The sequence below is a fragment of the Euprymna scolopes genome, chromosome 40 (assembly GCF_053919585.1).
Source record: "Euprymna scolopes isolate OS-2025 chromosome 40, ASM5391958v1, whole genome shotgun sequence".
Classification (NCBI taxonomy): Eukaryota; Metazoa; Mollusca; class Cephalopoda; order Sepiida; family Sepiolidae; genus Euprymna; species Euprymna scolopes.
In genome coordinates this window covers 50,769,414-50,797,307 of record NC_136521.1, presented here as the reverse complement: position 1 = coordinate 50,797,307, position 27,894 = coordinate 50,769,414, and the positions used below count along the sequence as shown (strand labels likewise).

The following is a 27,894-nucleotide window of genomic DNA, read 5'->3' as shown; positions in this document are numbered from 1 at the left end:
CATTTTTTTCAGAATTATTTTTGTAATGTTTCTATATGACAATTAAGTAAATAACATTGCTTTTAGTTTAAATTTAATTTTTTATTTATTTTTGTTGTTCTTCCGAACAAGCTCCAAATTTAAAAAAATCTTTTCTGTTTCTGTTATCTAAATTCTTAAGATTTCCTTTTCTTTTTTTTTTAACTAACATTGCAATAACTAAACATTTGGTCTCGGATACGACAGAAAATTGAATTGAGACTACCCTGAACTTTGTCCTTCTCAGTTCTTGCCCTCTTTGGTCATAATCATTTAACACACTCCCTAACTTCCGGCGTGGCTGCTACCGGAAGTGGTGACAAGGCAAATCAGCTCCTTCACTTTTTTCTCTCACACATATATCTCCCTTGTGCATGTACTTTTTTTTTTTTTTTCCAATTGTCTTTATTTTTTATTCAATAATCATTGAAAAGTTTTTTCAGTTTTATTTTAATTAAGAATTATTGAAATTTAGTTTTATTTTTTTTTTAAATAATTATTGAAAACACTTTTTGCACTTTTTTTTTTTTTTTTTTTTTTTTTTTTTTAAAGACTAATTGAAAACACTTTAAAATCTTTTAACTATTTTGGGGATATTATGTATTGGATATATATTGATTAAAATTTTGTTATTTTGATTTCAATAATTTAAGTCGTTATTTGTTAAGTATTTTGTGAAATTTCTTCACAGATGATTGCTAGAACTTTCTCGATTTGGTTATATTTTCATTCAGTGGGTGTCAGTGATTTTGATGCATGTGCAATGGCTTTTTTGCTTTCATCAGAAAAAATGTGATATTACTGCTCCAATTCCATAGTCTGAAGCATCAGTCACCGCAGTAATGTCTAATGATGGATCATAGTTTGTAAGCAAGAGGTCATAACGAAGGCGTGAATTGATTTTCTCAAATGATTCTTTGCATATGTTTGGCCAGTTCCATTTAGTATCTTTTTGTACAAGATTATTAAGAGACACCCATAATTTCTGAAGTTCTGATAATGCACAGAAAGGAACGTAGTGTTAAAAATCCCCTGAGGCTGCTATGTGTTTATTGCCTGAATATCGTCCGGATCTGGTCTTCGACCATTTTTTTTTTCTTTTTTTTTTTTGTCAAATAAAAATCCAAGGTATTTCACTGAAGTTTGGAAGAATTTGCATTTGTCTTGTTTTAAGTGAAATCAAGATTGTTGAATCTGATCCAGCACGATATAGAAGCTCCACTTGGGATCTGCCTGTAACAATAATATTTAAGTGGTCCCAGAACTTGTGAAATTCTGGTAAGAAAGAACCATAATGACTTGTAAGGCCCAGAAAAGATCGTAATTTTAAAACATCTCTTACGGCTGCCATGTGCTTTATTGCCTGAATATTATCTGGATCTGGTTTTCGACTAGTTTTGTTAAATAAAAATCCAAGGTATTTCACAAAAGTCTCGAAGAATTTGTATTTGTTTGACCTTAAATGAAATCCATATTGTTGCATTCTATCCAGTGCAGAAGTTAGGCAAAACAGAAGTTCCTTGTGGGATGTGCCTGTAACGATGATATTATCATAGGTGGACATTTTGTTTTCATTAGTGACGGGACGATTTCAATATTTTTCCCCGATTCCAATACAATGACGGATTCCAATTCTTTATAAATCTGTAATTATTTAACTAATAAGATTGTTATTTACCCCGATTTTCGTAAAAACATATGCAGATATCTATATAAATATATAAAAGCGAAAATGTATGTATGTTTGTGTGTATGTTTGGATGTCTGCTAAAAACTTTCGAGAAACACGACGAAAATTCACAAACTCTGTATCACATCGAAGCTCCATCCTTTGCTCGAAAAATTAGCCAAAAACGTTAACTTTTTCACCCCGAAATCGACAATTTTCGACGGGGGGGGGGGGGGGTCAACAAAAACAGTCCTCTCGTGACAATGACCGATTCTATGCATGCGTCAGATGACGTCGTGACCTGATTTACTTTAAATAGTTGAAAAACCGAACAAATTTCATGAACGTCGCCGTAGCTCAGTTGGTTAAGGCCTTGGTTCATTATCTAAACGTTTTAGGTTTTAATCGTGGTGTAAGATGTTTTTTTAAATTTTAATATTGAAACGGGCTTGTTTGAGCCATTTTTCACGTGTTCGTTTTTCTGTTTTCATCGTTCGTTTGCCTTACGTTATTTTTTTTTGTTTTTTTCCCCGCTTAGTGTTAACGTTGTTTTCTTTTTTTACTTCGCTTATAAAAAACAAACCTACGTTGTCGTCGTAATGCTCGATGACTTCCGGACGCGCACCTGTCAATTTGGTTCTTACATAAATTCAAACATCTTTCACTAACTCATTCTGGCTGGCCGATTTTATTTTCAAACTTCGCCTCAGGGCTTCGGGTTTGACGCACCCCCCACCCCCCCTGGGTTCTTTTTTAACAACACACACACCTCCAAACACCCGGGCATCGCCGGGTACCCCCCACTAGTTTTCTATAAATGTCAAAATACATTTGTGGAGGATGATCTATCGATTTTTAGCTTTACTGGTATTTTAAAATCAATAAATATTTATTATTTTATCATTATTTACCAGCAATGGAAGATTTTGGTTTAAACAAAATCAAATAAAAAAAAAAGATAAGTAAAAGAATCGTTTTGGCATCGGAAAATAGGCACCAATTCTTCCGATTGCGATTAATCATCCCAACACTAGTTTTCATTAAAAAAAAAAAAAAAATTCATTACCATATTGTTCTATAATTCTAACTCGCCTGATATTTATTTATTATTATTTTTTTTAATTCAGGTATTCAGTCGATGTTTTTCAACCACCCGTGAAAGCAGAGGCCACAGCAATCAGCAAGTCAACATCAATAGCGACTCGTTCATCGACATCAAATTTAAGTTCAAGCAGCCAGTCATCGGGCAGCTTAAGTAGCCTCGATAGTCAAGCATCTTACAGCAGTGCGTGCACATTGACTGCTGACAATGAACAAAACCTTGCGGATGCTGAGGAAGATGAAGAAGTTTGTAAAACTAATCAGGACAATAATCTGCAGACGTGCATGACACCACCAGTGACAGCTGCAGGTGCATCCGCTTCGAACTCCATTCCAATCAGTCCCTCGATGCCTGCATTAACTCCGCATACGGATCATGTGTCTCTCTTGCCCCTCTTTGAACAGACGAAAAACGATAAGATGAATGACGTCGAGCGATGGCAGCAAGATTCGTCGCAGTTATGTGACAACGCAGACGCAAACACATTCACGGCACCTTCTGCAGGTTCAACCATTTTCTCTGGGGTTCCCAATTTGATCGGGGGTTCATGTGACCCCACACAACCGGCTATTCTTTCAACTACGACCCCTGCTGACCGTCCAGACCGCTTGAATGTCAGTCGAAACCACCTGCCTACTGGGGCTGTCCTTGGTTTGCAGAATGACGACACTGAACATGGGGGCCCACTCTTATTCTCCATTAAACACGTCACGCAGGATGGAAATAAAATCGTCTCTGGTGAAAATTTTGAAGACAAAGGTTTGTTTTGTTATTAAAAGCTTCTACATCAAACATTTTTTTTTTTTTTTTTTTTTTAATAGAAATTGCTCCAGACAAGACATGAAGCCACTTAATGTAAGGAGCTAAAAAAAAAAAAGTAGTACTTCAAGGTCAAAAACTTGCCAGTTATAAGTTATAAGTAGAATAGTTTCTGACCCAGGAAACAGCAATTCTTCCCTCTTTGTCAGAAACTTATAGATTGCAAAATTTTTCTTAGTAGTAAAAATATATTAAGATGTGAAGGAATTATCTTCAATTTACTACAAAAGACCCTCATTAAACTTTTTTTTTTTCCTTTTTTTTCCCCTTTTTTCTTTTTTTTCCTTACAAGTATTTTTAATGGTGGATGCTCTGACGAACAACAAGCCCTTGTACCCTCTCGATGTAAATACCCCCCCGACAAACTCAACAAGCAGCCAAGTCTCACCCCTACACAGTAGAGACCCCTAGATGTAAGAAGGTCTTCTCTTCTAATAGTTTCTTCCCTAGAACTGCTGGACTTTGGAAATCCCTTCTGGTTTCCTGCTTCCCCAACTGTACTGGCATGCAGAAGTTTAAGTGTAATGTGAACAGACATTTTGCTGCTCATCTCTCTAGTATCCCTGCAACTACTGTCCCCGATAATAGCCCCCTACATCAAAGTGGCACTGGGCCTTGCTTGGGGTGAAAATTGAATTAAAAAAAAATAATTATAATACTTAGTTTGCTCTATTTTTTATTTAAAATTTTTTTTTTTTTTTTTTTTTTTTTTTACCAGTTGGGAAACAAATCTAATGGAGAGTAAAAAAATTATTGTGGATGGTTTTTCGGCAGCTATGTAACTCCTGCACCCCCTTATTTTGTCCCAAAGTCCTCATGAACAATGTTTCTGACAGAAGGAGGAGGCAACCCTCCCCTAGTCGGCCATTTTCTATAAGGATTAATTGGAGGGATCTTTCTGAGTTATTATTTCTGTCTATCTTTACGTTTTATTTTTTATTACCATATTTTTCTGTTAAGTTACATTATACTAGAATTGTCATGTCACAGTAATGAACATATCCAAAAATTACAAAAAAGATAAGGTAGAAAATTAATTATTAATGAAAATAGTTTTCAAAGACAATTTAGTGAAAATTGAATTTTGCAAAAGTTTGAATCGTAATAAAAGGGAGGAAATTATTTTCTGAAAACTGAAAATCTTTGGCCAATTTAGCAAAACTCGAATTTTTTTTCTAAATTGTCTTCAAAAACTTTTTTTCACTAATCATCAATTTTCTACCTTATTGTTCTTTTGTAATTTTTAGATATGTTCATTACTGTGACGTGGCAATTCAGTAGATATCATTGTTTTCACTTGCATAATCATAAGCATTACAGTCATGTTCTCTGTAAGGAAGAGCCAAACAGAATCCATGACATAGCTTTGAATTAATAAAAAATAAACTGTAATTGTTGAAATTTAGGAATTTATTTAAATGCTTGAACAAACATTTAAATTTCAAGATAAATTGACCAATATTTCTGATGATTATATATATATATATATATATATATATATGTGTGTGTGTATATATTTTTATATATATTTAAAAAATTTGCTAATTTCAGGGGACGAACCTTTAGATCTAAAGAATAAAAGTTTTTTATCAATGGATTGGAAAAATAATGATAGAGTTCTTACTGTTTGGGTGCAATCCAAAGAATTGGTAAGTTTTGAATCATTTTTTTGATTTTTGTCTAAATTATTTCTGCTGCTTATTTAAAACTAGCAGGGTTACCCAGCATTGTCTGGGTCAAAAGTGGAACATATTTCTGTTATAACTTCTATCTTTCTCATTTGTCTATCTCTATTTCTCTCTGATGCTACCAGATCAGGCTGTCTGAAAATATTGGCTTCCTGAGACGAAATGCCCCTAACATTGATGCTTTTTGTTTTTCTACTTCCTTTTGTAAAACTTAATTATGTTCTGCAAAAACAACAACCCACCTTTTCGCCTCTTTCCATTTCACCTTTCTCTTTCTACCCCCCTCCCCACACACACTTCCTAACTGGTTTCTTAACTTAAAATGTACCAAACATTAATATTGTAACCCTTTTCCTTCTCCCATTGTAAAACTCATTTATGTTCTGCAGGGCAAGAAACAAAACGATAAAATTCACTATAAAACAACCAAACCAAACACTACAAAGTAGCGATTGAAGATTCAAAGAGCTTGAAGAATAAAAACCTTTTACAAAATAACTGGATGCAACATGAAAACTGTTTCCAAAATAACTGGATTCGGCATTAAATAACCCGAAAAGGTTTTATATGCCATAAAACAACCAAACTATTTCTCTCTTTTCCCCCTCCCCATTTTACACCTCCCTCTTTCCAATCCCCTCTTTCTCCTCTTCCCTAAATTTACAAATTACTAAAATTACCTGTTTTCAATCAACTATGATACGGCATAATCACTTTGACATACCAGTTCTTGCCAGATCACCAAAGTTAAGCAACAATGAGCCTGGTTAGTACCAGATGGGTGATCATTTGGCAATACCAGGTGCTGTATGTGCTCTTCGCTTATCTCAGCATTGTTTCCAGTCATCCTGGACTTCTCCTTGCCACTGGACTCAATCAGTGCCCAATCAGGAGAGGCGTGGTTAGTGATTGCGAAACCCTTGCCTCACAGTTACATGCACAGCTGCCCCTACAAGGGATCTTTCGGGACTGAACGGAGGTATCGACTAGCTACAAGTCTTTCCAGCATGGTCCCAGGAATGTCTACAGGACCCTAGAGAGAGAGAAAAAAAATGCTGGTGCAAAACCCTTTCTGGTCATATCTAAAAAGATTTCTGGTCATATCTAAAAAGATTTCTGGTCATATCTAAAAAAATTTCTGGTCATATCTAAAAAGATTTCTGGTCATATCTAAAAAAATCTTTGGTCATATCTTAAAAAATTCACAATTCACTCTCACTATATGTTTTGAGTAATCAAGCATTTGATATTTATTTAAAATTGTTACATAGGGGTGTTATTTCTTTAGAAGATGACGTATGTATTATATTATTGTTCATGTTAGTCTGAGTCTTAGTGTGTTCATGTGTGTGATCATGTTGTGAGATGCTAGATATTATATATATTCATTGTGAGTATTCATATTGTTGAGAGATGGAGACAGGTCTTATATATAACGAGACAGACAGGCAGGGTACAGGTTACTACAGGAGAGCTGAGCATGTAATTCAATGAGAGGAAGGAGATTTATGATATATTGATAGATGGACCGATAGTGCGTTTGACATTTATACTTTTGACAGTTCTGTGAATGGAAGTGTTTCTATAAATATTGATACATATTTTTCTTACCTATTTTTGAGATGATGATTTTCACAAAGTTCTTATAATATAAATGGACAATACCTTTTCTGTTGAAAACATAACACGAAGACGCAGATACACAAAGATGATGATTCCGTTTATTATACCATATCATGTGACCGGTCAATGGCTTTGCATCAAGGAATTCAAGTCTTACATGATTCTTCTTCTAACCCCGCTTCCAAGGTTCTATCAGCTCTGTCTCCGACTCCTCTCTTCTCCCCTGACTGACTGACTCCCCGACTGAGTTTTTTGACCGACTATATTGAGACCCATGAGGTCACTGCATGAACAACACGTGCATATCAGACACATGGCATGACATGCCTCTGTGTTTAAGCATGCCTTGTTACTCACATGTTTCAAACATGCGCGATTTGCACGTTTTGAAACCATTTCTGATGACCAGGAAATTTCCCATTCTCTTTGTTTTAAACAAAGGAATTTAACCTACTTGTTAATTCTCTAACCGATATTTTTATTATGCATTCTTTCTAAGAATGTGAATAGATTTTCCAGCCAAATTTTATTTATAAAATATTTTAAAAGAATTAACAATTTAACTGGACATCCCATTTAAAGCCTATTGTTCTTTAAAACTTATCTACAGGGTTCGATCCTCGTTTTATCTGATATCATTTTCATTTAACTAATTCTCTTTTTTTTTTTTTTTGTTTTACTTACATGAAAAGGGGACAGCTGTTTTCATGTAACAAAATTACACTTGATTAAAAAACGAAAATGCAGAAAAAAATCTGTATGATGTACGTATTTGTCACAGAACGAAGATGACATATTCTAAAAAAATTATCTAAATTGATCAAGTAATTTTTTTTTTTTTTTTTTTTTTAATCGTTAGAAAAGTTTCAATTATTTTGAATAGTCAAATTGAACTGTTTGGCAAAATTTAAAACAATCTGACACTGGCCTCCTCACGGCTTCCTAATAAAATTAGATTTTTTAATTAAAAACCACTACTTGACCAATTTATGTGATTTTTGGAATATGACATCTTTGTTCGGTGGCGAGCACATACATCATAGAGATTTTTTTTTTAATTGTAATTTTAAATAAGCATTGTATTATTTATTATTCGGAACATATAATATATTGCAACAGAATTATCTAGATATGACCAGTGTTGGAAGGAGTGGGAGGGGGAAGAAAAAGTCTTGCACCAGCACATTTTTTCCTCTCAAGGACCCTCTAGACATTCCTGGGACCACACAAGAAAGACTTATTTTGCTGAAAACATAAAACCAACATTTTGGTAATTTTTCAATTCTTATAGGTTTAAAACACTTGTTAATCAATTCAAAATTCTCAGCGTGTTTCCATTATTTTGTCCAACTCCTGTGTATATTATGGTAAGATATTTTATGCTAGAAAAGAAATTCAAATATTAAAACTTTCTTTTCTTTTACTGATGTTATTTTCATTTTTTAATTCCAGGAATGTGAAGATGATGAAAGTATGCGAACTGAATCTTTAGACGGTAAATATTTCAAAATATACTTTTGCAAAAATTTTTGATAATTTTTAAACTTTTATTTTTAGTTGTATTACATTTTAATAATTTTTAAACTTTTCTTTTTAGTTGTATTACATTTTTAGTAATTTTTAAACTTTTATTTTTAGTTGTATTACATTTTTAGTAATTTTTAAACTTTTATTTTTAGTTGTATTACATTTTTAGTAATTTTTAAACTTTTATTTTTAGTTGTATTACATTTTTAATAATTTTTAAACTTTTCTTTTTAGTTGTATTACATTTTTAATAATTTTTAAACTTTTCTTTTTAGTTGTATTACATTTTTAATAATTTTTAAACTTTTATTTTTAGTTGTATTACATTTTTAATAATTTTTAAACTTTTCTTTTTAGTTGTATTACATTTTTAATAATTTTTAAACTTTTCTTTTTAGTTGTATTACATTTTTAATAATTTTTAAACTTTTCTTTTTAGTTGTATTACATTTTTAATAATTTTTAAACTTTTATTTTTAGTTGTATTACATTTTTAATAATTTTTAAACTTTTCTTTTTAGTTGTATTACATTTTTAATAATTTTTAAACTTTTCTTTTTAGTTGTATTACATTTTTAATAATTTTTAAACTTTTATTTTTAGTTGTATTACATTTTTAATAATTTTTAAACTTTTCTTTTTAGTTGTATTACATTTTTAATAATTTTTAAACTTTTCTTTTTAGTTGTATTACATTTTTAATAATTTTTAAACTTTTCTTTTTAGTTGTATTACATTTTTAATAATTTTTAAACTTTTCTTTTTAGTTGTATTACATTTTTAATAATTTTTAAACTTTTCTTTTTAGTTGTATTACATTTTTAATAATTTTTAAACTTTTATTTTTAGTTTTATTACATTTTTAATAATTTTTAAACTTTTATTTTTAGTTTTATTACATTTTTAATAATTTTTAAACTTTTCTTTTTAGTTGTATTACATTTTTAATAATTTTTAAACTTTTCTTTTTAGTTGTATTACATTTTTAATAATTTTTAAACTTTTCTTTTTAGTTGTATTACATTTTTAATAATTTTTAAACTTTTCTTTTTAGTTGTATTACATTTTTAATAATTTTTAAACTTTTCTTTTTAGTTGTATTACATTTTTAATAATTTTTAAACTTTTCTTTTTAGTTGTATTACATTTTTAATAATTTTTAAACTTTTCTTTTTAGTTGTATTACATTTTTAATAATTTTTAAACTTTTATTTTTAGTTGTATTACATTTTTAATAATTTTTAAACTTTTCTTTTTAGTTGTATTACATTTTTAATAATTTTTAAACTTTTCTTTTTAGTTGTATTACATTTTTAATAATTTTTAAACTTTTCTTTTTAGTTGTATTACATTTTTAATAATTTTTAAACTTTTCTTTTTAGTTGTATTACATTTTTAATAATTTTTAAACTTTTCTTTTTAGTTGTATTACATTTTTAATAATTTTTAAACTTTTCTTTTTAGTTGTATTACATTTTTAATAATTTTTAAACTTTTATTTTTAGTTGTATTACATTTTTAATAATTTTTAAACTTTTATTTTTATTTTTATTACATTTTTAATAATTTTTAAACTTTTATTTTTAGTTGTATTACATTTTTAATAATTTTTAAACTTTTCTTTTTAGTTGTATTACATTTTTAATAATTTTTAAACTTTTCTTTTTAGTTGTATTACATTTTTAATAATTTTTAAACTTTTATTTTTAGTTGTATTACATTTTTAATAATTTTTAAACTTTTCTTTTTAGTTGTATTACATTTTTAATAATTTTTAAACTTTTCTTTTTAGTTGTATTACATTTTTAATTTGTATGTACTTTTTGCTTTATGAATTTTCTTTTCAAGATTTTATTTTTTTTATTTTATTTTTTTTTAGAAAATGGAGAAATTTCTTTAGATCAGTGTCTGAATATGTTCACGGAACCAGAAGTTCTCAGCCCGGATGAAGCTTGGTAAGTCAATCAATCTTAAATTTGATTGTGGTCCGTGCAGCCATATTATAAATCTGTGCTGAAACAACAGGCGTAACTAGTTTCTTTTCCGCACAAAGACGATGTCCAACATTCAGAATAGTTAAGAAACCCCACTGTAACGCGATCGTTTGCCAGTGAGAGTCACTTAGTCTGCACTGTGTGGGCATTTCCAGAATGACTGTTATGTCTTGGGCATGGCAACCAGCTCCCTGGTTGTTAAATTAGGTGATAAAACGTTTCTGAATATTTTGTAGATGAAGATTGATTTTTTCCAAATACTCTAACCCATCTGCACCACATGTCCTTGCAGGCATTTCTAGTTTGAATTTTGGAAGCCTTTAACCTATTTTATTTCTAGTTAGAAAAATCAATTGTGATATTGTCTTGAAGGTTCAATTCTCAGTGTGGGTGACTGAAAAATACAATTGGGAATTACTTAGGACCTCTATCCAGTCATGGCTGACGGAACGAGAGCATGCTATCTGCGTGAAGTAAATACAATGTTCCGTTCAAATTCTCGAGTTCTCAAGAAACATTCTTGAGTTCAACAAGATACACCTGAAGAAGGTCCGAGGTTATATCGACTGAAATGTTCTGAAACACTCAAAATGAAAACGGTAGATGAAGAATCCAAATAGGGACAAGCGATAAAAACTATCAAACGATAGGCATGTCCTCTTTAAATCAAGGGGTTGATATGTCTTCTTGGTGGGTTTTCAGTTGAGTTCTTGATGTCATTTGTAGTAAGGCGTCTATCAGCTAAAAAACCCATACTGCATAAAATATGTGAACGCGTTTTTCTTTGTATGAAAATAACCATTTACGTTCTAATATTGCAGAAGCATTTTTAACTTGTGTAGTAAAAAGGTGTTTAAAAAAAGTGGTATAGTAGCGCGGGGTTCCTTGGCATTGCTTGGGTCGAGTAAGGAACCTGGAGAGGGTGGGGTGTTATAAATAAATTCGTAGTGGCGTGCAAAGCAACAGTAGGCAGTTCAGGTGGGGAGAGAAAAAAAGAAAAGGTGGTAGTAGGCAGGCAAGCTCGAACTCGTAACACGAAGGAGGAAAGGAAAAAAAAAAAAAAAAAGTGACGTCTTTGCAGATGTCTCCACGGTCCAACAGGAAGTTCGAAACATTGAAATTAAGCAAAGTCAATCCAACCGATACGATGATTTGCAAAAATGGCAATGCAACCCCCATCCCCCCTTGTAGAAAACTGCCAGTTAAAGGTGAAGGAATTAATGTTTCTGGCCAATTTCTTTGCTATTTGTTGTCCAAAGGGTCAAGCTTTAAAACGCCTGTGTCTAAAGTTTTAGGCAAAAATACATTTAAACGGGCAGGTGAGATTTATATTATAGACTAGCGAGGGGTACCCGGCGTTGCCCGAGTGTTTGGAGGTGTGTGGGGAGTTAAAAAAAGGTAAATATGAGGATTGAACCCGTACCGTTGAGGGAAAGTTGTAAATTAAAGTGTGAAAAAAAAAACGTGCGACATTAACCATTGCCCCACCGCGACATGCTAATGGAAACGTGTTTGAATTTATTTAATTACTTCGATTTAGCAGGTGCACGTTTTAATGAGTTAATGAGGTCGAGTTTGACTGCGGGATTTCATTTACTGCTGAACGCTTTTTTTTTTTTTTTTTTTTTTTCCCCACCCCCAAGATGTTATAGGAAAAAGACTAACTCACATGTGGCGAGTGACAAATGTTGAATATTTATCTTCCCGAAATCGAGCAAATTAAATAGACAGGCGAGCTTCGTTGTTAAGTGTGGGATATTACAATTTGTATGTGATATAAAAAGTTTTAAAAAGTTGTGAAGTGAGCGACCGCTTCTCTGAAAAAAGCCTTTTGTAGACATACAGAAAAAGCGAACACACACACACATACATACACACATACATACATACATACATACATACATACATACATTTTCGCTTTTATATTTATAGAAGGTGATGATAATGCCTAGCACGTTTCCAGATGTTGAAGTACAAGGTTTCAATGTCCGATACAGTGAGGTGCTGTGTGTATGTGTTAAATAATAGAAAATTCACTGTTTATAGTTTTACCATACCATGACGCATAAAAAAAGGAACCTTTTTCACTTTTGATTGTAGGTACTGCCCTCAGTGCAAGGAACACCGGGAGGCGACGAAGCAACTCTCCATTTGGCGCTTACCTCACACGTTGATTATCCAGTTGAAACGTTTCTCCTTTGGGAATCTTTCTTGGAGAGACAAGGTTGACAAAATGGTCAACTTTCCAACACGGTAAGGAATAATAGATATTTTTTTTCTCTTCCTTTTCCTTTCTCTTTTTCTTTTATCGTTTTTTTTTTCTTTTTTTTTTTTTAAGTCTTTTCTTTTACTTTTTGTTTCCTTTTTTTCTTCATTTTTTTTCTCCACATCTTTTTTTTGTTTCCACATCTTTTTTTTTTGTTTCCGCATCTTTTTTTTGTTTCCGCATCTTTTTTTTTTGTTTCCGCATCTTTTTTTTTTTGTTTCCGCATCTTTTTTTTTTTGTTTCCACATCTTTTTTTTTTTGTTTCCGCATCTTTTTTTTTGTTTCTACATCTTTTTTTTGTTTCCACATCTTTTTTTTTGTTTCCACATCTTTTTTTTTTGTTTCCACATCTTTTTTTTTTGTTTCCACGTCTTTTTTTTTTGTTTCCACATCTTTTATTTTTGTTTCCACGTCTTTTTTTTTGTTTCCACATCTTTTTTTTTTGTTTCCACATCTTTTTTTTTTTGTTTCCACAATTTTTTTTTTTTTGTTTCCACATCTTTTTTTTTTGTTTCCACATCTTTTTTTTTGTTTCCACATCTTTTTTTTCTCATTTTTTTTTTCTCCACGTCTTTTGATGATCAAATAAATTTTATTTCATTTTACATTGTAATTTTTTCTCAGATTTGCTCTACCCTCCCATGTAGAGCTCTCTGTATCTTGATAGGTTATTGTGTGTGAGTGTGTATATGTATATATATATGAACCTACATAAACTATGTTTTAATGAAAAATGAGTTATCCTAAACTTTAAAGAACCTCAACATTTATTAAATTGCAGGAGTAAAATAGCAAATGTATGTATGCACAAAATAAGCTCTATCTTAGAATAACGAAACATAAAAAACAACAAAAGTAATAACAACAATAAAATAAATCATAATTACAATAACAATAAATAAACAAATACATAAATATAAAATAAAATGTAAGTGAAAAACATCCTGATAAAAACTAGGTCAGTTCCTAACATAAAGAGAAACCCCTTCCCCCCTCCCTCCAAAAAAAGGTGAACTAGAGGTCAAGTGAACCTTTGCCTGATAAACGTGTTCATTGGCTACGATAAATGGGTGTGTGAATAACAAAGAATCTGATTGGCTGACAAGCGAACCCTGTACTACAGGAATATATAAACACAAAGCAACATCGATTCCATGCAATAACCTGACAAATCCTAATGAGAATTATATGCATAAAATTCTATGTAGCTTAATTGCTATATATATTTTCAAAACCTACTATATATATATATATACATAAATATGTATTTATTTAAGATTTTGTTTTCTTTCCTTTCAACTTTACATAGTGGTTTGGATATGTCTCGTTATTTTGTTGGCAACCGACCGGATAATAAAACGTCCACAATCTATGATCTCTATGGTGTAATCAATCACACGGGAGGCATTTTAGGAGGTCATTATACAGCCTATGTACGATGTGCCGATAAGTACAATTATAATAAAAATGAAGTGGGTAAGTAAATTCCCCTTTTTTTTAATATCTTTTTTTAATATTTTCCTTTATTTTTTTTGACGGTCTCTGTGTTTTCTAAAGTCTCTGTGTTTTAATCCTTCTTTAAACTTTTTTTTAACTTTTTAAAAACATTTAAAATTTTTAACTCATTTTTTTAACTTTTATTCATTTTTTTAAAAAACTTTTTTTAACTTTTTAAAAATATTAAAAAAAAACGTTGTAAAACTTTTTAAAAACTTTTCTCAAACTTTTTTTTTATTTTTTACTCTTTTAATCTACACAAATCAATAAATATTCAGCTTGTCAAAATTACATTTCATTCATATTTACATATCAAATTTGAAAAATGGCAGCTTTTTTTTTTTTTGTCCGTTAAAAATCTAAAAGTAAAACATCTATCACTGAAAATAGCGATCGAACTTAAAACGTAAAATTTTCTTTGCCTTAAAATCAAAATGTCATCGGTTAAAATTATATAAAATTACACCTTATGTATATTTTTTTTTTTTTTTCCTCCCTAAACATCACCATTTCGTGATCCTTATTAATGACAAATTTAATTTTCAGACTGGCGATTTTGTGATGACAGCCGAGTGATCCCTTTCACGGAGAAAAACGTGGTGACACGCTTGGCCTACCTCCTCTTTTATAGACGTCGGGACGCGCCACCTCCGCCACCTCCTCCTCCTCCGCCAATCGATCCCAGACCAAGCACTCTTCTTAGCTGCATTCCCGCTAGCACGGCCACTAGCGAGACCTTTACCCCATTGGTCCCCGGAAATTCCCAGGATAAATCCATTATGGAGAGTCTCCGCTGTAAAAAGGACGAGCTTCCAGAGTTAGACACGGCAATTCCGACGCAACAGAAGAAGATTTATAACGCTACGTCGTCATCGTTGGCGAGTTGGAACAATTCCAGTGATGAAGATTTTCCATCAACACTCGACAATCGATATACGTGTGCAACTTTAAATTACACGGACATGGATGCCGTTGATTAACGTCAATGGATCCGCCTTTGTGTACATTTTTTTGACATTGCCCCCCCCCTCCTTTAAAATATATACAATAAATATATATATAGCCCCAATTTGGGTGGTGGCCTCAGATTAATTAAAGAACAGTTTGGTTCCTGCCCAAGAAATGTTGTATCAGTTAATTTATATATATACGATATATATTATTTATAGTGTTTCGATTTCAACGTGGACATTTTCTTAATTTTTTATTTTTGAAGCTTTTCTGTAAATTCTGTGTTTTCTTTTCTTAATTTTTTTTTTTTTATGATTGAAACGAGAGACTGTGGAGTTGGTACATCAAATGCTCATTCCGACTCTGATTCTACGTTTTTTTATTTAAGTTATGATTCCGACGGATGAAATCATTTTCTTCTCATAATAATTTACATCTCCAGAATATTATTTATATTAGGTCCATTGACTCTTCTTGTATTGAACGTTGGATTATTTTGAGGACTTTCTTGTATTGGACGTTACATTTTCACAGCATTTAGACTGACGTAACCTCCGACCATTTTCATGTACATCCTGTTGAACTCTGGAATCAGTACAGAATTTTATTCAACCCTTTATCCATTGAGTAGATTATTCTTGTTTCATCAGCCATCACCAAGTAGAAGACTTAAATGATTTTTTTATTATATTAAAAAGCTGGGTTATTGTTGGCTAACATACTTCCTAACTTCCGGCGTAGTGGTATCAGAAACAATGACAAGACAAATCAGTTCCTTCACTTTATTGTTCTTCAGTATTTCTATTGTGAAGCGATTTATTGAAATAAAATAGAAGGAAGATTATTGGAAAATATAACAAAATTACACGGATAAAAATAAGTCTTTATTTGCACTTTTTTAAAAATAAAAGTTTATTTTATTTGAAATTTTGTAAGTATGCTTATGAAATATAAAATTTTTTTTTTTCTTCTAATTTAAAAAATTTTTTTTTTTTTTTTTTTAAATTTATGATAAATATGTTCATGTGAGTATAAAAATAAAATTATTGCTACTGGTACAGTTTAATCAAGACATTGAAAAATGAAAATATGGAAAAAAGCTTAAATTGTACATATCCGTTATGGAATGAAATTCTTCGAAAAAAAAAAAAAAAAAAAAAAAAAAAAATTCACTTAATTTAAAGTACTTTGTTGTTTTTTCGCTGTAGAAAAAAAAAAAAAAAAAAAAAAAATGCTATGATACCGAGCAAAAGGTTCGATTTTTAGGAAGGAAAGCTAGAATTAAATATGGAGAGGGAGTATCGGCGCTTTAAATTGAGTTATCTCCCCGTGGCGTTTCTAAAAATCCAAACAAAAATTTTAAAATTTCAAATACTACGATACTATCCCATTGATTACTGTACATGCAATAACCCTTATCCCCGAGTGGCTTCCGAGCCTTAATAAGTGGTGATCTCCATGTAAAAAAAAAAAAAAAAAAAAAAATGTCTACCTTCAACGTGCTGTCATAAAAACATGTTTTTCTGCTGTAAAAAAAAAAAAAAAAAAAAAAAAAAAAAAAAAAAAACTACTCTATCAAATTAAGTGAAATTTTTTTTCGGAGATCAAAACGGATACGTACAATTTAACCTTTTTTCGATATTTTCATTTTTTAATGTCTTGATTAAACTGTAAAAGTACCAAATTATTGAAATCCAAACAAAATTTCAATCATTAAAAAAAAAAAAAAGAAAAACTCATCCAATACATACTATTCTCAAAATGGTTGCCCTTGATTCTCTACTGCTGCAGGAATTCTTGCTGATAACTATCGAAAAAGACTAATTGTTTTATTTTTATCTGTATAGTTTTATTAATTTTTATTGTATAATTTTCAATGTCATTTTCTTATATTTTATTTCAATAAAAATGAAGGAACTGGTGTGCCTTGTCATTGCTTCTGATACCACTACGCCGGAAGTTAGGAACTACATTAGCTGACTATAATCAGAAGTCATATTTTGTGAGTTTATCAAAACAAATAGAAGCATGTGATTCGTCGACAGAAAATGACTAGGCAAAGCACACATTATGGCGGTAGTTTTTAACGAAGCCAATATCGGAGTTCTGATTTTTACGCAAGTCTAAAGGAATTTTTTTTTTTGTTTTATAAATAAATTTAAAGAAATTAATATAACGTAACATAAATATTTTTTTTAAGCTAAGTGACCTTTATCTTATCTGGAAAAAAAAAAAAAAAAAAAAAAAAAAAAAAAGTTGACATGAGTCTTTTTTTAGTTAAAAGTGGATGAATTTTGCTTAAAAAAATGTTTTCTAATTTTTTTGCCAATAAAAACAATACGTAAATACATTTATCGTAATGACTTAATCTATAATACAATTTAAAAAAAAATTTTTTTTAATTTTTTTTTATTTTATTTTCATTTTTTATTTTTTTTACATTACATTTTCACCCCCAAACAAGCCACTTTGATGTAGGGGGCTACTATCAGGGACATAAGCTACAGGGGTACTATGTAGGGAGTTGAGCAGCAAGATGTCGGTTCACGTTAAACTTCAACTTCTGCATGTTAGTAGAGTTGGCGAAGCAGGGACCCGAAAGGGAATTCCAAAGTCGAACAGTTCTGGAGAAGAAACTACTGGACTAGAAGGCTCTCTTACATCTAGGGATATCTACTGTGAAGGGGTGGGATTTAGCTGCTTGTCGGGTTTGTCAGGGTATTTACGTCGAGGGGGTACAAGTGCTTGCAGTTCATCAGCATTTACCGTTAAACTTATAGAACAGGTAGAGGATGCAATATTTCGTCGATGGGGCAGAGGCTGAAGCTTAGGATTTATCAGGTTGGCGACTCTCTTTTGAACCTTGTCTAGGAGTGAGAGACTAGAAGCAGATGCACCAGCCCAAATATGACAACAATACTCCATACATGGGCGAATGGTGGCCTTGTAGAGGTACAGGATACTTTCGGGCATGAGTAGTAGAGAGAACCTACCTTCCTCGTAGTGGTCCTGGCAATACTCTCAATGTAATTGTTCCAAGTCATGTTTCCTGTGAACGTTAGGCTGAGGAGTTTTTTTTTTTTTTTTTTTCTGCTGCTCATTTAGAATGACAATTACAAAAAATACAGAAAAATCTTTATGATATATGTACTTGTCACAGAACGAAGATATCATATTCCAAAAATTATGTAATTTTTCTTTTTATTTATTTTTTTTTTATATCTGAGAAAATCAAATTCAAGGAGGAAGCAAGAACAGTCGGGAACTGCCATATTGTTTCAGAATTTCAAGGCTGACAACTCAATTCGATTACCAAGATTTGTTTGTATTAAAAATGATTACAATTATTGTTGGGACGATTAATCGGGAAAATCGAGACCTTTGTGCCTATTTTCCGATGCCAAAAACAATTCCTTAAATTATTTTTATTTTTTTTTATTTGATTTTGTTTAAAACAAAATCTTCAACAGTTAGTAGTAATAATAAAATAATAAATATTTATTGCTTTTAAACTACAAGTAAAACTAAAATCTATAGACCACCCCTCCCCAAGTGTATTTTTATGTTTGAAAAAAAATACCTGCACATTTAACGTCTTTACCGTAATCAGGGAAGCAATAACTTTATATACCATCACTCTCAAGACTAGACAACGCATTCTTAAGGCGTATGTTTGATCTGTCTTGTTAGATGGTGAAAACTATCTGCACTAAAATGAAGAAACACATTAATGGCGCAGAAATTTGGTTTGTGAGACAAATGTTAGGAGTCATTTAGAAAGATCACGTTTCTAACGTGGAAATATGGACTAGATCTGGATGCACTAAAGAAATGCTGATGGAAACTATCATAAAAAGACAAATGACTTAGGACATATTTATCGTCAAAGGAAATATTGATTGAGTGCCAGGATCGAAAAATCAAGATTGACCAAAACACTCTTTGATGAACAACTTGATCGATTGGACAAGATTATTGTCAGAAGTTGAGCTTTTTCGAGCTATGGATAGCCTGCATTGGAGAGTTATGGTCGCTAATGTTGTTAAATAGCAAGGCCGCTGCTGCTGATGAGTTTAGAGATTTATAATGACTGTTTTAGAATTTCAGGGGCGAAAACTGAAGATTTTGTTTGTATTTTAAATAATTACAAAATTATTGATAGTTAAAAATGGTAAATTTTGATTTTCTTTATAAAAATAAAACTACTTGATCAGTTTAAATGTTTTTTTTTTTTTTATATCATCTTTGGGTACTTGTACAATTTAATCAAGACATAAAAAAATGAAAATATTGAAAAAAGGTTATATTGTACCTATCTGTTTTGGACTGAAGATCTTCGAAAAAAATTTCACTTAATTTGATCGAGTTGTTTTTTTTTTTTTTTTTTTTCTTTTTTTTTTTTTTTTCAGTGGAAAAACGTTTTCATGACAGCACGTTAAAGGTAGACATGTTTGGATTTTTAGAACACGCCACGGGGAGATAACTCAGTTTAAAGCACCAACACTCTCTCCCCATCTTTATTACAACCTTTTCTTCCTATAAATCGAACCTTTTGCTTGATGTCAGGACAAATTGGTTTTTCGTTGTAACAAAAAAAAAAAAAAAAAAAAAAATGAATTTTTTTTTTTTTTTATAATTAATAGATACGTACAATATAAAGTTTTTTTTTTTTTTTTTTTTGATATTTTCATTTTTTAATGTCTTGATTAAACTGTACAAGTATCCATCTTTGTTCTGTGGAGAGTACGTACCTAAAAGTTTTTGTTTCTGTATTTTTTAAATCGTGTAATTTCAAATAAGCACCTGTTTTCTTTTTGCACAGAATTTCATGTTTCATTTCATACAAGTTATAAAGGTGGAAACTGACATACCCAGGTACTGCACCAACACTGCAGAAGTAGCAAGTACAAACTAGTTTTTATTATACCCTTAGTATTGCCTCTAGTGAGGCTTGAACCTTCAACATCTAAAAGGCGATCACTTTTTTTTTTTTTTTTTAACACGAATCACTACTTATCAAGGCCCACAGAGCACTCAAGGTTAATGAGTGTACAGTGGTCAATGGAACAATATCGTAATCGTTAGTAGTGGAAATTTGGTAAATTGGATTACTTAAAGGGACGCTTCATCAAGAACTTATTTACGTTGGACTTGAACACAACCATATTGTAGTCAGTTGGAAAGCAGGAAAACGGAACAGACTTCCACAGGGTGATAAAACATATCACCACTTAGACACGTTCCCAAATAGTAGCTCCTTATAGTCTATCAGGGGACTGTAGATTGGGGAGTTGAGCAGCGAAATATCTTCACAATTATATTTAAACTTCTGCAGGTTAAGTACAGTCAGAGGAAATAGGGAAGGAATTTCAAAGTCTAGCAACCTGAGGGAATAAACTATTATAGTAAAAGTTTTTTTTGAACATTTATGGATTTCAACAGTGAAGGGGTGGGACTTTGCTGCTTAGCAGGTTACTCGGGGGGGGGATGTACATCGAGGGGTACAAGTGCTATGATTTCATCAGATAACATTAAAGTACTTATAACACGGGCATAAGGATGAAACCTTGTGATGCTGAGACAGGTTTGAGCTTGGCAAATAGTGCAGGACTTATAATTATATTTTTGGATCCGTCTAAGATTCTAGTGGTAGATGCACCAGTTCAAATGTGGCAACAATACTCCATGTATGAACGAATTGTGGCTTTGTAAGGATGTAGGATACTCTCGGCTGTGAGTAATTTTCTAGCATGGTAGAGAGAGCCCACTTTCTTTCCAACAGTCTAACGATATCACTGGTCATTCTGGTGTTGCTTCTGTCTTCCTCAGATCAGTTGAAATATGCAGTTGATCTAGAGGTTGACTTGGATACACTTGTAGATTGCGGTATGAAATGACTTGTTTAATCCTATTAAGACTCGGCTTGTCTTTCTATTGTAGGTGTATCCCTTTTTTTTTTTCTTTTTTTTTCAATCGATTCTTATAGATGGTTTTGCTCTTGAGGAGAAATCGACTCTGAAACTTAAACATTAATACTGTAGCCCTTTCCCCCTCCCATATTGCAAAAATCATTCAGGTTCTGCAGGGCAGGGAACAAATACAATAAGTTTCAGATTCACTATAAAACAACCAAACCAAACACTACAAAAAAAAAAATAAATAAATAAAAAATAACTCTTGGATCAGTTATTTCCCCTTTGATACTTGTTTTCTAGGCCAGAGTTATGCCCCTTTATATAAAACCTTACAACGAATCATGTGTTCATCACAATATTTTGTGGGGACTCGCTTATGAACAAATGGTCTTGAAAATTAAAATAAGATTTTTTTTCCTCATTTACTGGCCAGATTCAAAACTAACAGCATCAGCTTTGAGGCATTTTCTATAATTGAAAAATGTCACGAGAAAATGTAAATATTCACATTATCTTTTTAAAATGGAAATTTTTTATTTTTTTTTTATTTTTATTTTTTTTTTATAGTTTAGATGCTCACCTGACCGGACAATTTTTGGTGTTTATGATATAGTCGACAAATCGATTTTTAAAATATATCGTTTTATGCAAATATAATATGAGTACTTAATTGTCATGTCGAAAATAGTAATATATCCAAAAATTACGAAAATACATCGAGTAAAACAACTGCTATTATGTTTTTAGTAAAAAAAAAGTCTATAACTATAGACAACAAATACTGCAGCCATGAACAAGTAATCTGAAGTATTCGTTTCGGAGTTATTTCCCTTGTGTGTAGACTCTTACTGTCTACGCTATAACGTCTAAGAAAAAATGCAATTTTACGCAATTTTCCATTAAAATAATTTTTTAACTATAACTTTCTACTCAATGATTTTTTAATATATTACTATTTTCGACATGGCAATTAAGTACGCAATATTGTTTTTGCTTCAAACGACATTAAAAAAATCGATTTGTCCACTATATCTTAAACCTCCAATTTTTAAATCAAACCACATGACACAGTGAAATTTTATTCCAAATGTACTTAAGTGGAAACTTTTTTTACTCACGTTCACTCCTAACAAGGCATATCACCACTTGGGACCTTGCCTAAGAAATATTAAGATGCTGGTTTGCATTACATTTGAACTTCTGCATATCAGTACAATCAAAGAAGTAGGTAGCAGGAAGAGAATTTTAAAGTCTAACGCTCGAGGGAAGAAACGTAGAGTAGAAATCTTTCTGGTATTTAGAAATCTTAACAGTGAGGGACTAGGTGTGTCAGAAACTTCGTGAAAAATATTGAATAATTCGACTCCCTGTCTTTCCAAGCTTATAACTACTCGAAAAATGTAATTCAAACCCTAATTTGTTTTTTTTTCAATTAAAAGGAGCAAGGACCAAGGTTTTATTTGAAAAAAAAAAAAATAAGGTTTTAAACTTCGGACTTCACAGGTAAATTTCTAAAAAACACTTTTTGTTTTAAATTTGAATATATTATTTATTGATCTTTTATCTTCAATTTGTGATATAGAAAACTTTGAGTAAATTAATTTACTTTTTAATAGGCATTTTACAATGGGGGGGGGCGTAAATTAAAAAAAAACAAAAAAAACGTCTGTCTAAAATATTATATTCCGTTTATTGGAAAGAGCATAAAATTTCACATTGACACTGAAAATATCGTAAAAATAGAATCAATAGAAAAATTGATAGATTTTTTAATTTTAAAAATTGAAAAATACTGAACTCGTAAAATTCGATTAATTTCATTATTGTTTTTTAAAAATTAAAGAAAATAATATCTCTATTACTTTTTATACAACTTTAATAGTTTATTTTGAAAGTATAATCCATAAAGAAAATAAACAACCCACTTTTATAAGAGAAATTACTAGTTTTTTATATTTTATTCACAGTTTCGTGTTAGGGGTGTCAAAAATTCTGATACACCTAGTGGAGGACTGTGATTTTGTTGCTAAGCGAGTTTGTTGGGGATGTGTATGTCAAGGAGGCACAAGTGCAATGAGTTCATCAGAGCACATTCCATAAAAATACTTATAAAACAGGCATAGGATGGCAACATTGCAGTGATGAGACAGGGGTTAGAGCCTAGTTGACAAAGAGGGACCTATTAGATTGAAGACTTTTTTTTTTTTTTTTTTTTTTTAAGGCTCTATCCAAGAGGGAGAGACTAGTGGTAGATGTACTAGTCCAGATGTGGCAATACTTTATGTATGGACGAATGGTGGCTGATGTACCATGGTTTCTAAGACTTATCCATATTTTCACACTATTATTATTACAATTATTATTTTTAACGTATACAGTTACATTTTCTTGGAACATCATAGTATCGTACACCAGTCACCACCCATGCCATGAAGTGACAATAGCTACCTTAAAAGAACAATGACTACTCCAAATGAAAGTGCCCGCCACTATATGACAGTGAATGACAGTTGAAGAGAAGCGATTAGCCCAACAGTGCTCGCCAGTACCATGAAGTGACAGTAACAACAGCCGATTTCATTTCGGAACAGTTCACTGAAGCCTGATGCTGATTATGATCGAGATTTGCAGAGGAATCTAGTGAAAACACAATTATCTGTCTCAGTTTCACATATGGAAGCAGAAAATACCCATGGCTGCCAGTGAGTGACTGTATATGCCAGAAACTGTCTATGACAATTGTAAAGACCAGGTCCACCAGTAAACACCTCAACACGGTATTAACTGTCAGTGATCATGCACTTTTACTTTAAACCAGCGTTGCCCGGGTGTTTGGAGGTGTGTGTTGAGTGATAAATAAATAAATAAAAGTGGTAGTAGGCAGGCTTGAACTCATACCATGAAGGAGGAAAAGATCGTGAAAAAAAAAAAAAAAAACCCTGATGTCTTTGCTCTTGCACCCATCTCCAAACCGGAAGTGATGAATGTTTAAATTAAGGCTAATCAATCGAAAAGAGGGGACGGCTTTCAAAAATATCGGCGAAAAAAAGCGACCCATCCCTGTAGAAAAGTACCCAGTTGAGGGTGAACGTATCAATGTTTTTAGCCAATTTTTCAATATTCGTCGTCCGAAGGGTTGAGCTTCAAAACCATACAAATCTCGTGTAAATCGTCGCCTCTGTCTTAGTTTTAGGCAGACATACGAACATACATTTAAACAGACAAGTGAGATTTTTCTATATATATATAAAAGGCAAAATGTGTGTGCACGTTTTTTGTATGTCCGGCAAAGGTTTTTTTTTTTTTTCGGGGGGGGGGGGGCTCTGTGGGGGTCACTATTTCTTCCAACTTTTTATATACCGTATAGATTGTAATATCTACGATTTGCGAATGTGCGTCGCGTCTAGATTTATTTACATCGACTTTTACAAAATTCTTGCTATTTTCGGCTTCCCTCGTGTGTTTGGCTTTTTTGTATAAAAGTGAAACTAATCTGAAGCGAAGGCAGTGTTCCCAGCTTTCGTGCAGGGAACGTGCTGAAACAAAGCTTTGATATAAGGGGTTGCCCTCGCATTGATCAGACAATTGCTATTCATTTGGGGAGCTGGTTTAGTTTAAACTAAAAAATTATACAAAATACTGATAGAAACCCACTGAATATATATGTCAGCCCATGTCACATTAACATATATTGAGTGAGTTTCTAACATTTGTATAATTTTTTAGTTTAAACTCATTTTACCAAAGTTGACGTATTCAACTAAGAGCTCGCCGCCATTTGTCTTAAAAAAAAAAAAAAAAAAAAAAATCGATAAACACTGTATGATTTTCGAACCGATTACACATTTTCTTTTTTACAGAGTAAAATCACTAAGAACTTTTCCAGATAGGTAGAAGAGGAACTTATCTTTCTTTTGAGAACATTTATTTGTGATGTTTTTTTTTTTTTTTTTTTTTTTTTTTGACAACTGTTTCGAATCTGTGTATAGTAAAACTTTGCTTTTTACGATTTTAATTTAAAAATATTTCCTCAGCCTCAGATATCAAAACAACAACAACAAAAAAAGAACAGTAATTTTATTTTCCCAGAATATTGTCTCGGTTAAAAAGAAAAAAAAAAAAAAGGTGCCTGTGTAGACTAGTGATATTTTAAACCAACGCATTTCAGGCGAAATCATTATTACGTGTCATGTCGAAATTAGTATAAATTCCAAAAATTACGAAAAATGATCCAATAGAAAAATAATTACAATTAAAAATAAAATTCATCGCGTTATCAAGTGTTATTATATGTTTTAATGTTGAAGAGTTTTCAAGATTCAAGTTAGGTAACTAACTGCAATCAAATATTTTGACTTAATTCTAATTCCGCCATTTTTAAGCACAAAATGGCAGAACGTAATTGTGGACGATTTTTTTTTTTTTTTTTTTTTTTTTTGCTGTTTAGCACATCTACCTTATTTTTTTTTGTAATTTTTGGAATTTATACGAAGTAAGTACAACATGACAAGTATTTAATGTTTTCACCTGAAATGTGTTGGTTTAAAACATCACTATTCTGCACAAACACAAAAGTAATTATGTAAGAAAATATTCAACGATACATATACAAAAATACAATTTTTAACCATTCTTATGCATTAAAAATACAAAAACAAAAAAATTCAATTGAAGCAAAAGGAACTATTAATCATTGTCGGCCAAGGGAAATAACTCCAGGTTCCTTGAAATAAAATTTATTTCTGGCGGACGTTTTATTTTAAAAGAAATCTCTAATATTAGCCAAGAAAGATTTCATTTTATTAACTGGATTTATTTATTTATTTGTTAAAGAGATTTGGTGTCTATTCAAAATTGCATTTATTAAAAAATATATATATATATACAGAAAATGTGGGAAAATTTTAAGATGTATGTACTACTCATGGATCGAAGATATCATATTCCAAAAGTCACATAAATTGATCAAGTAGTTTAAAAAACATGTTTTTTTTAATTTTTTTTTTTTTAAGAAAATCAAATTTTATGACGTGGCGGTTTGGAGAGCAGTTAGTTGCCATATTTGTTGAGGATGCATTTAAATTCAAGGGCGGACAACTATTCGATTAACAAGATTTATCTATTTCTCCATAAGAGACCATCAATGGCTGCCAAAAATACTTAATTGCTAAAAATCATAAAATTTGATTTTCTTAAATAAAAACAAAACAAATCCATTTGATTAATTCATGTGAGTTTTTGAATATGACATCTTTGTTCTATGATGGGTACATACACCATAAAAATATTTCTGTATTTAAAAAAAAAAAAAATTTTTTTAAATTAATTGTAATTCTAAATTAACACCAATTTTTTTTTTTTTATCTGTACTTTTTTAATTTGTATTTTTTTATTGACTGGATTCTTTTATTTGTTAAAAATAATTTTTAAATTGTTTATTTTATTCATCCTTCCTGATGTGGACAAACACATAGAAGTAATTACAGAGTTAACAATACATATACAAAAATATAATTTTGTGATTTGTATTACAGTCCGCAGATATCCGAAAAAGTTGTCAAAAAACGAATATATATATACCAAATATAATAAATATATACCGAAGGCAAGACAAGTTATTTTTCTATCTATCTGAATAAGTTTTTAGTGTTTTTATTTAATGTAAAATGTTTATTTCGTTAAAAAAAAACAACTAATAATGAGCGCTACTGAAGAACAAAAAAAGATGGCCGTGGTGTCTCGATAATCACTTCAAAATAAGAAATTAAGCAAAATGTGGGTAGGAACCCACACAATAAAAGTCATGGTATCATTTACTTGGTGGGTTTCTACCACCATTTTGTTTTATTTCTTATTTTGGTACTTGTACAGTTTAATGAAGACATTAAAAAAATGAAAATATCGAAAAAAATGGGGTTTGTATTACTGTACACATAGATTCGAAAAAGTTGTCAAAAAACAAATATATAACAAATAAATGTTATCAAAGGCAAGATAAGTTACTTTTCTACCAAACTGGATATATTTTTTGTGTTTTTATTCAATGTAACATATTTATTCAGCTCGAAAAACATACAGTGTTTACCGATGTATTCGAAAATTCAAGATGGCGTCTTATTCTCTCTTTAACACGGTAAGTGTGGGAAAAGATGTTATAAATAAAAAACCGGATAAAATACTGTTAAAAACTCGCTCAATATATGTTACTGTGACATAGCTTGACATATATTCGGCGGGTATTTAATAGTATTTTGTATAGTTTTTTATTTATAACACCTTTTTCCATACTTACGGTGTTAAAGAGGGTGTGAGACGCCATCTTGAATTTTCGAATACATCGGTAAACACTGTATGTTTTTCGAGCCGAATAAATATGTTACATTTAATAAAAACACAAAAAATATATCCAGTTAGGTAGAAAAGTAACTTATCTTGCCTTTGATAACATTTATTTGTTATATATTTGTTTTTTGACAACTTTTTCGAATCTATGTGTACAGTAATACAAACCCAAAAAATGTTATATTGTACATATCAGTTATGGAATGAAGTTCTCTGAAAAAAAAAAAAAAAATAAATAAATTCACTTAATTTCATCAAGTAGCTTTTTCTTTTTTTTTTTTTACAGCAAAGAAAAAAAAAAAAAAATTAGGATACCGAGCAAAAGGTAGTCATGTTTCGATTTATAGGAAGAAAAGCTGGTGTTAAAGATGGGGAGAGAGTGTTGGTGCTTTAAACTGAGTTATCTCCCCATGTTTAAAAATTTAAAGATGGCTACCTTCATTGTGCTCGCATAAAAACGTTTTTTTCCGCTGTAAAAAAAAA

The 27,894-nt window shown here is 31.1% G+C and overlaps 1 protein-coding gene across 1 annotated transcript in view; it reads left to right on the top strand.

The window, feature by feature from the left end:
• Window positions 1-15,386, top strand: part of LOC145265559 (ubiquitin carboxyl-terminal hydrolase 19-like) — a 110,297-nt gene extending 94,911 nt beyond the window's left edge. The window contains exons 21-27 of the mRNA XM_080121534.1: window positions 2,815-3,548; window positions 5,160-5,257; window positions 8,372-8,414; window positions 10,326-10,401; window positions 12,541-12,693; window positions 14,016-14,182; window positions 14,750-15,386. Coding sequence (XP_079977660.1) covers window positions 2,815-3,548; window positions 5,160-5,257; window positions 8,372-8,414; window positions 10,326-10,401; window positions 12,541-12,693; window positions 14,016-14,182; window positions 14,750-15,183 — 1,705 coding nt within the window. The 3' untranslated portion in view covers window positions 15,184-15,386. The remainder of the gene's footprint in view (window positions 1-2,814; window positions 3,549-5,159; window positions 5,258-8,371; window positions 8,415-10,325; window positions 10,402-12,540; window positions 12,694-14,015; window positions 14,183-14,749) is intronic.
• Window positions 15,387-27,894: the final 12,508 nt, after the last annotated feature.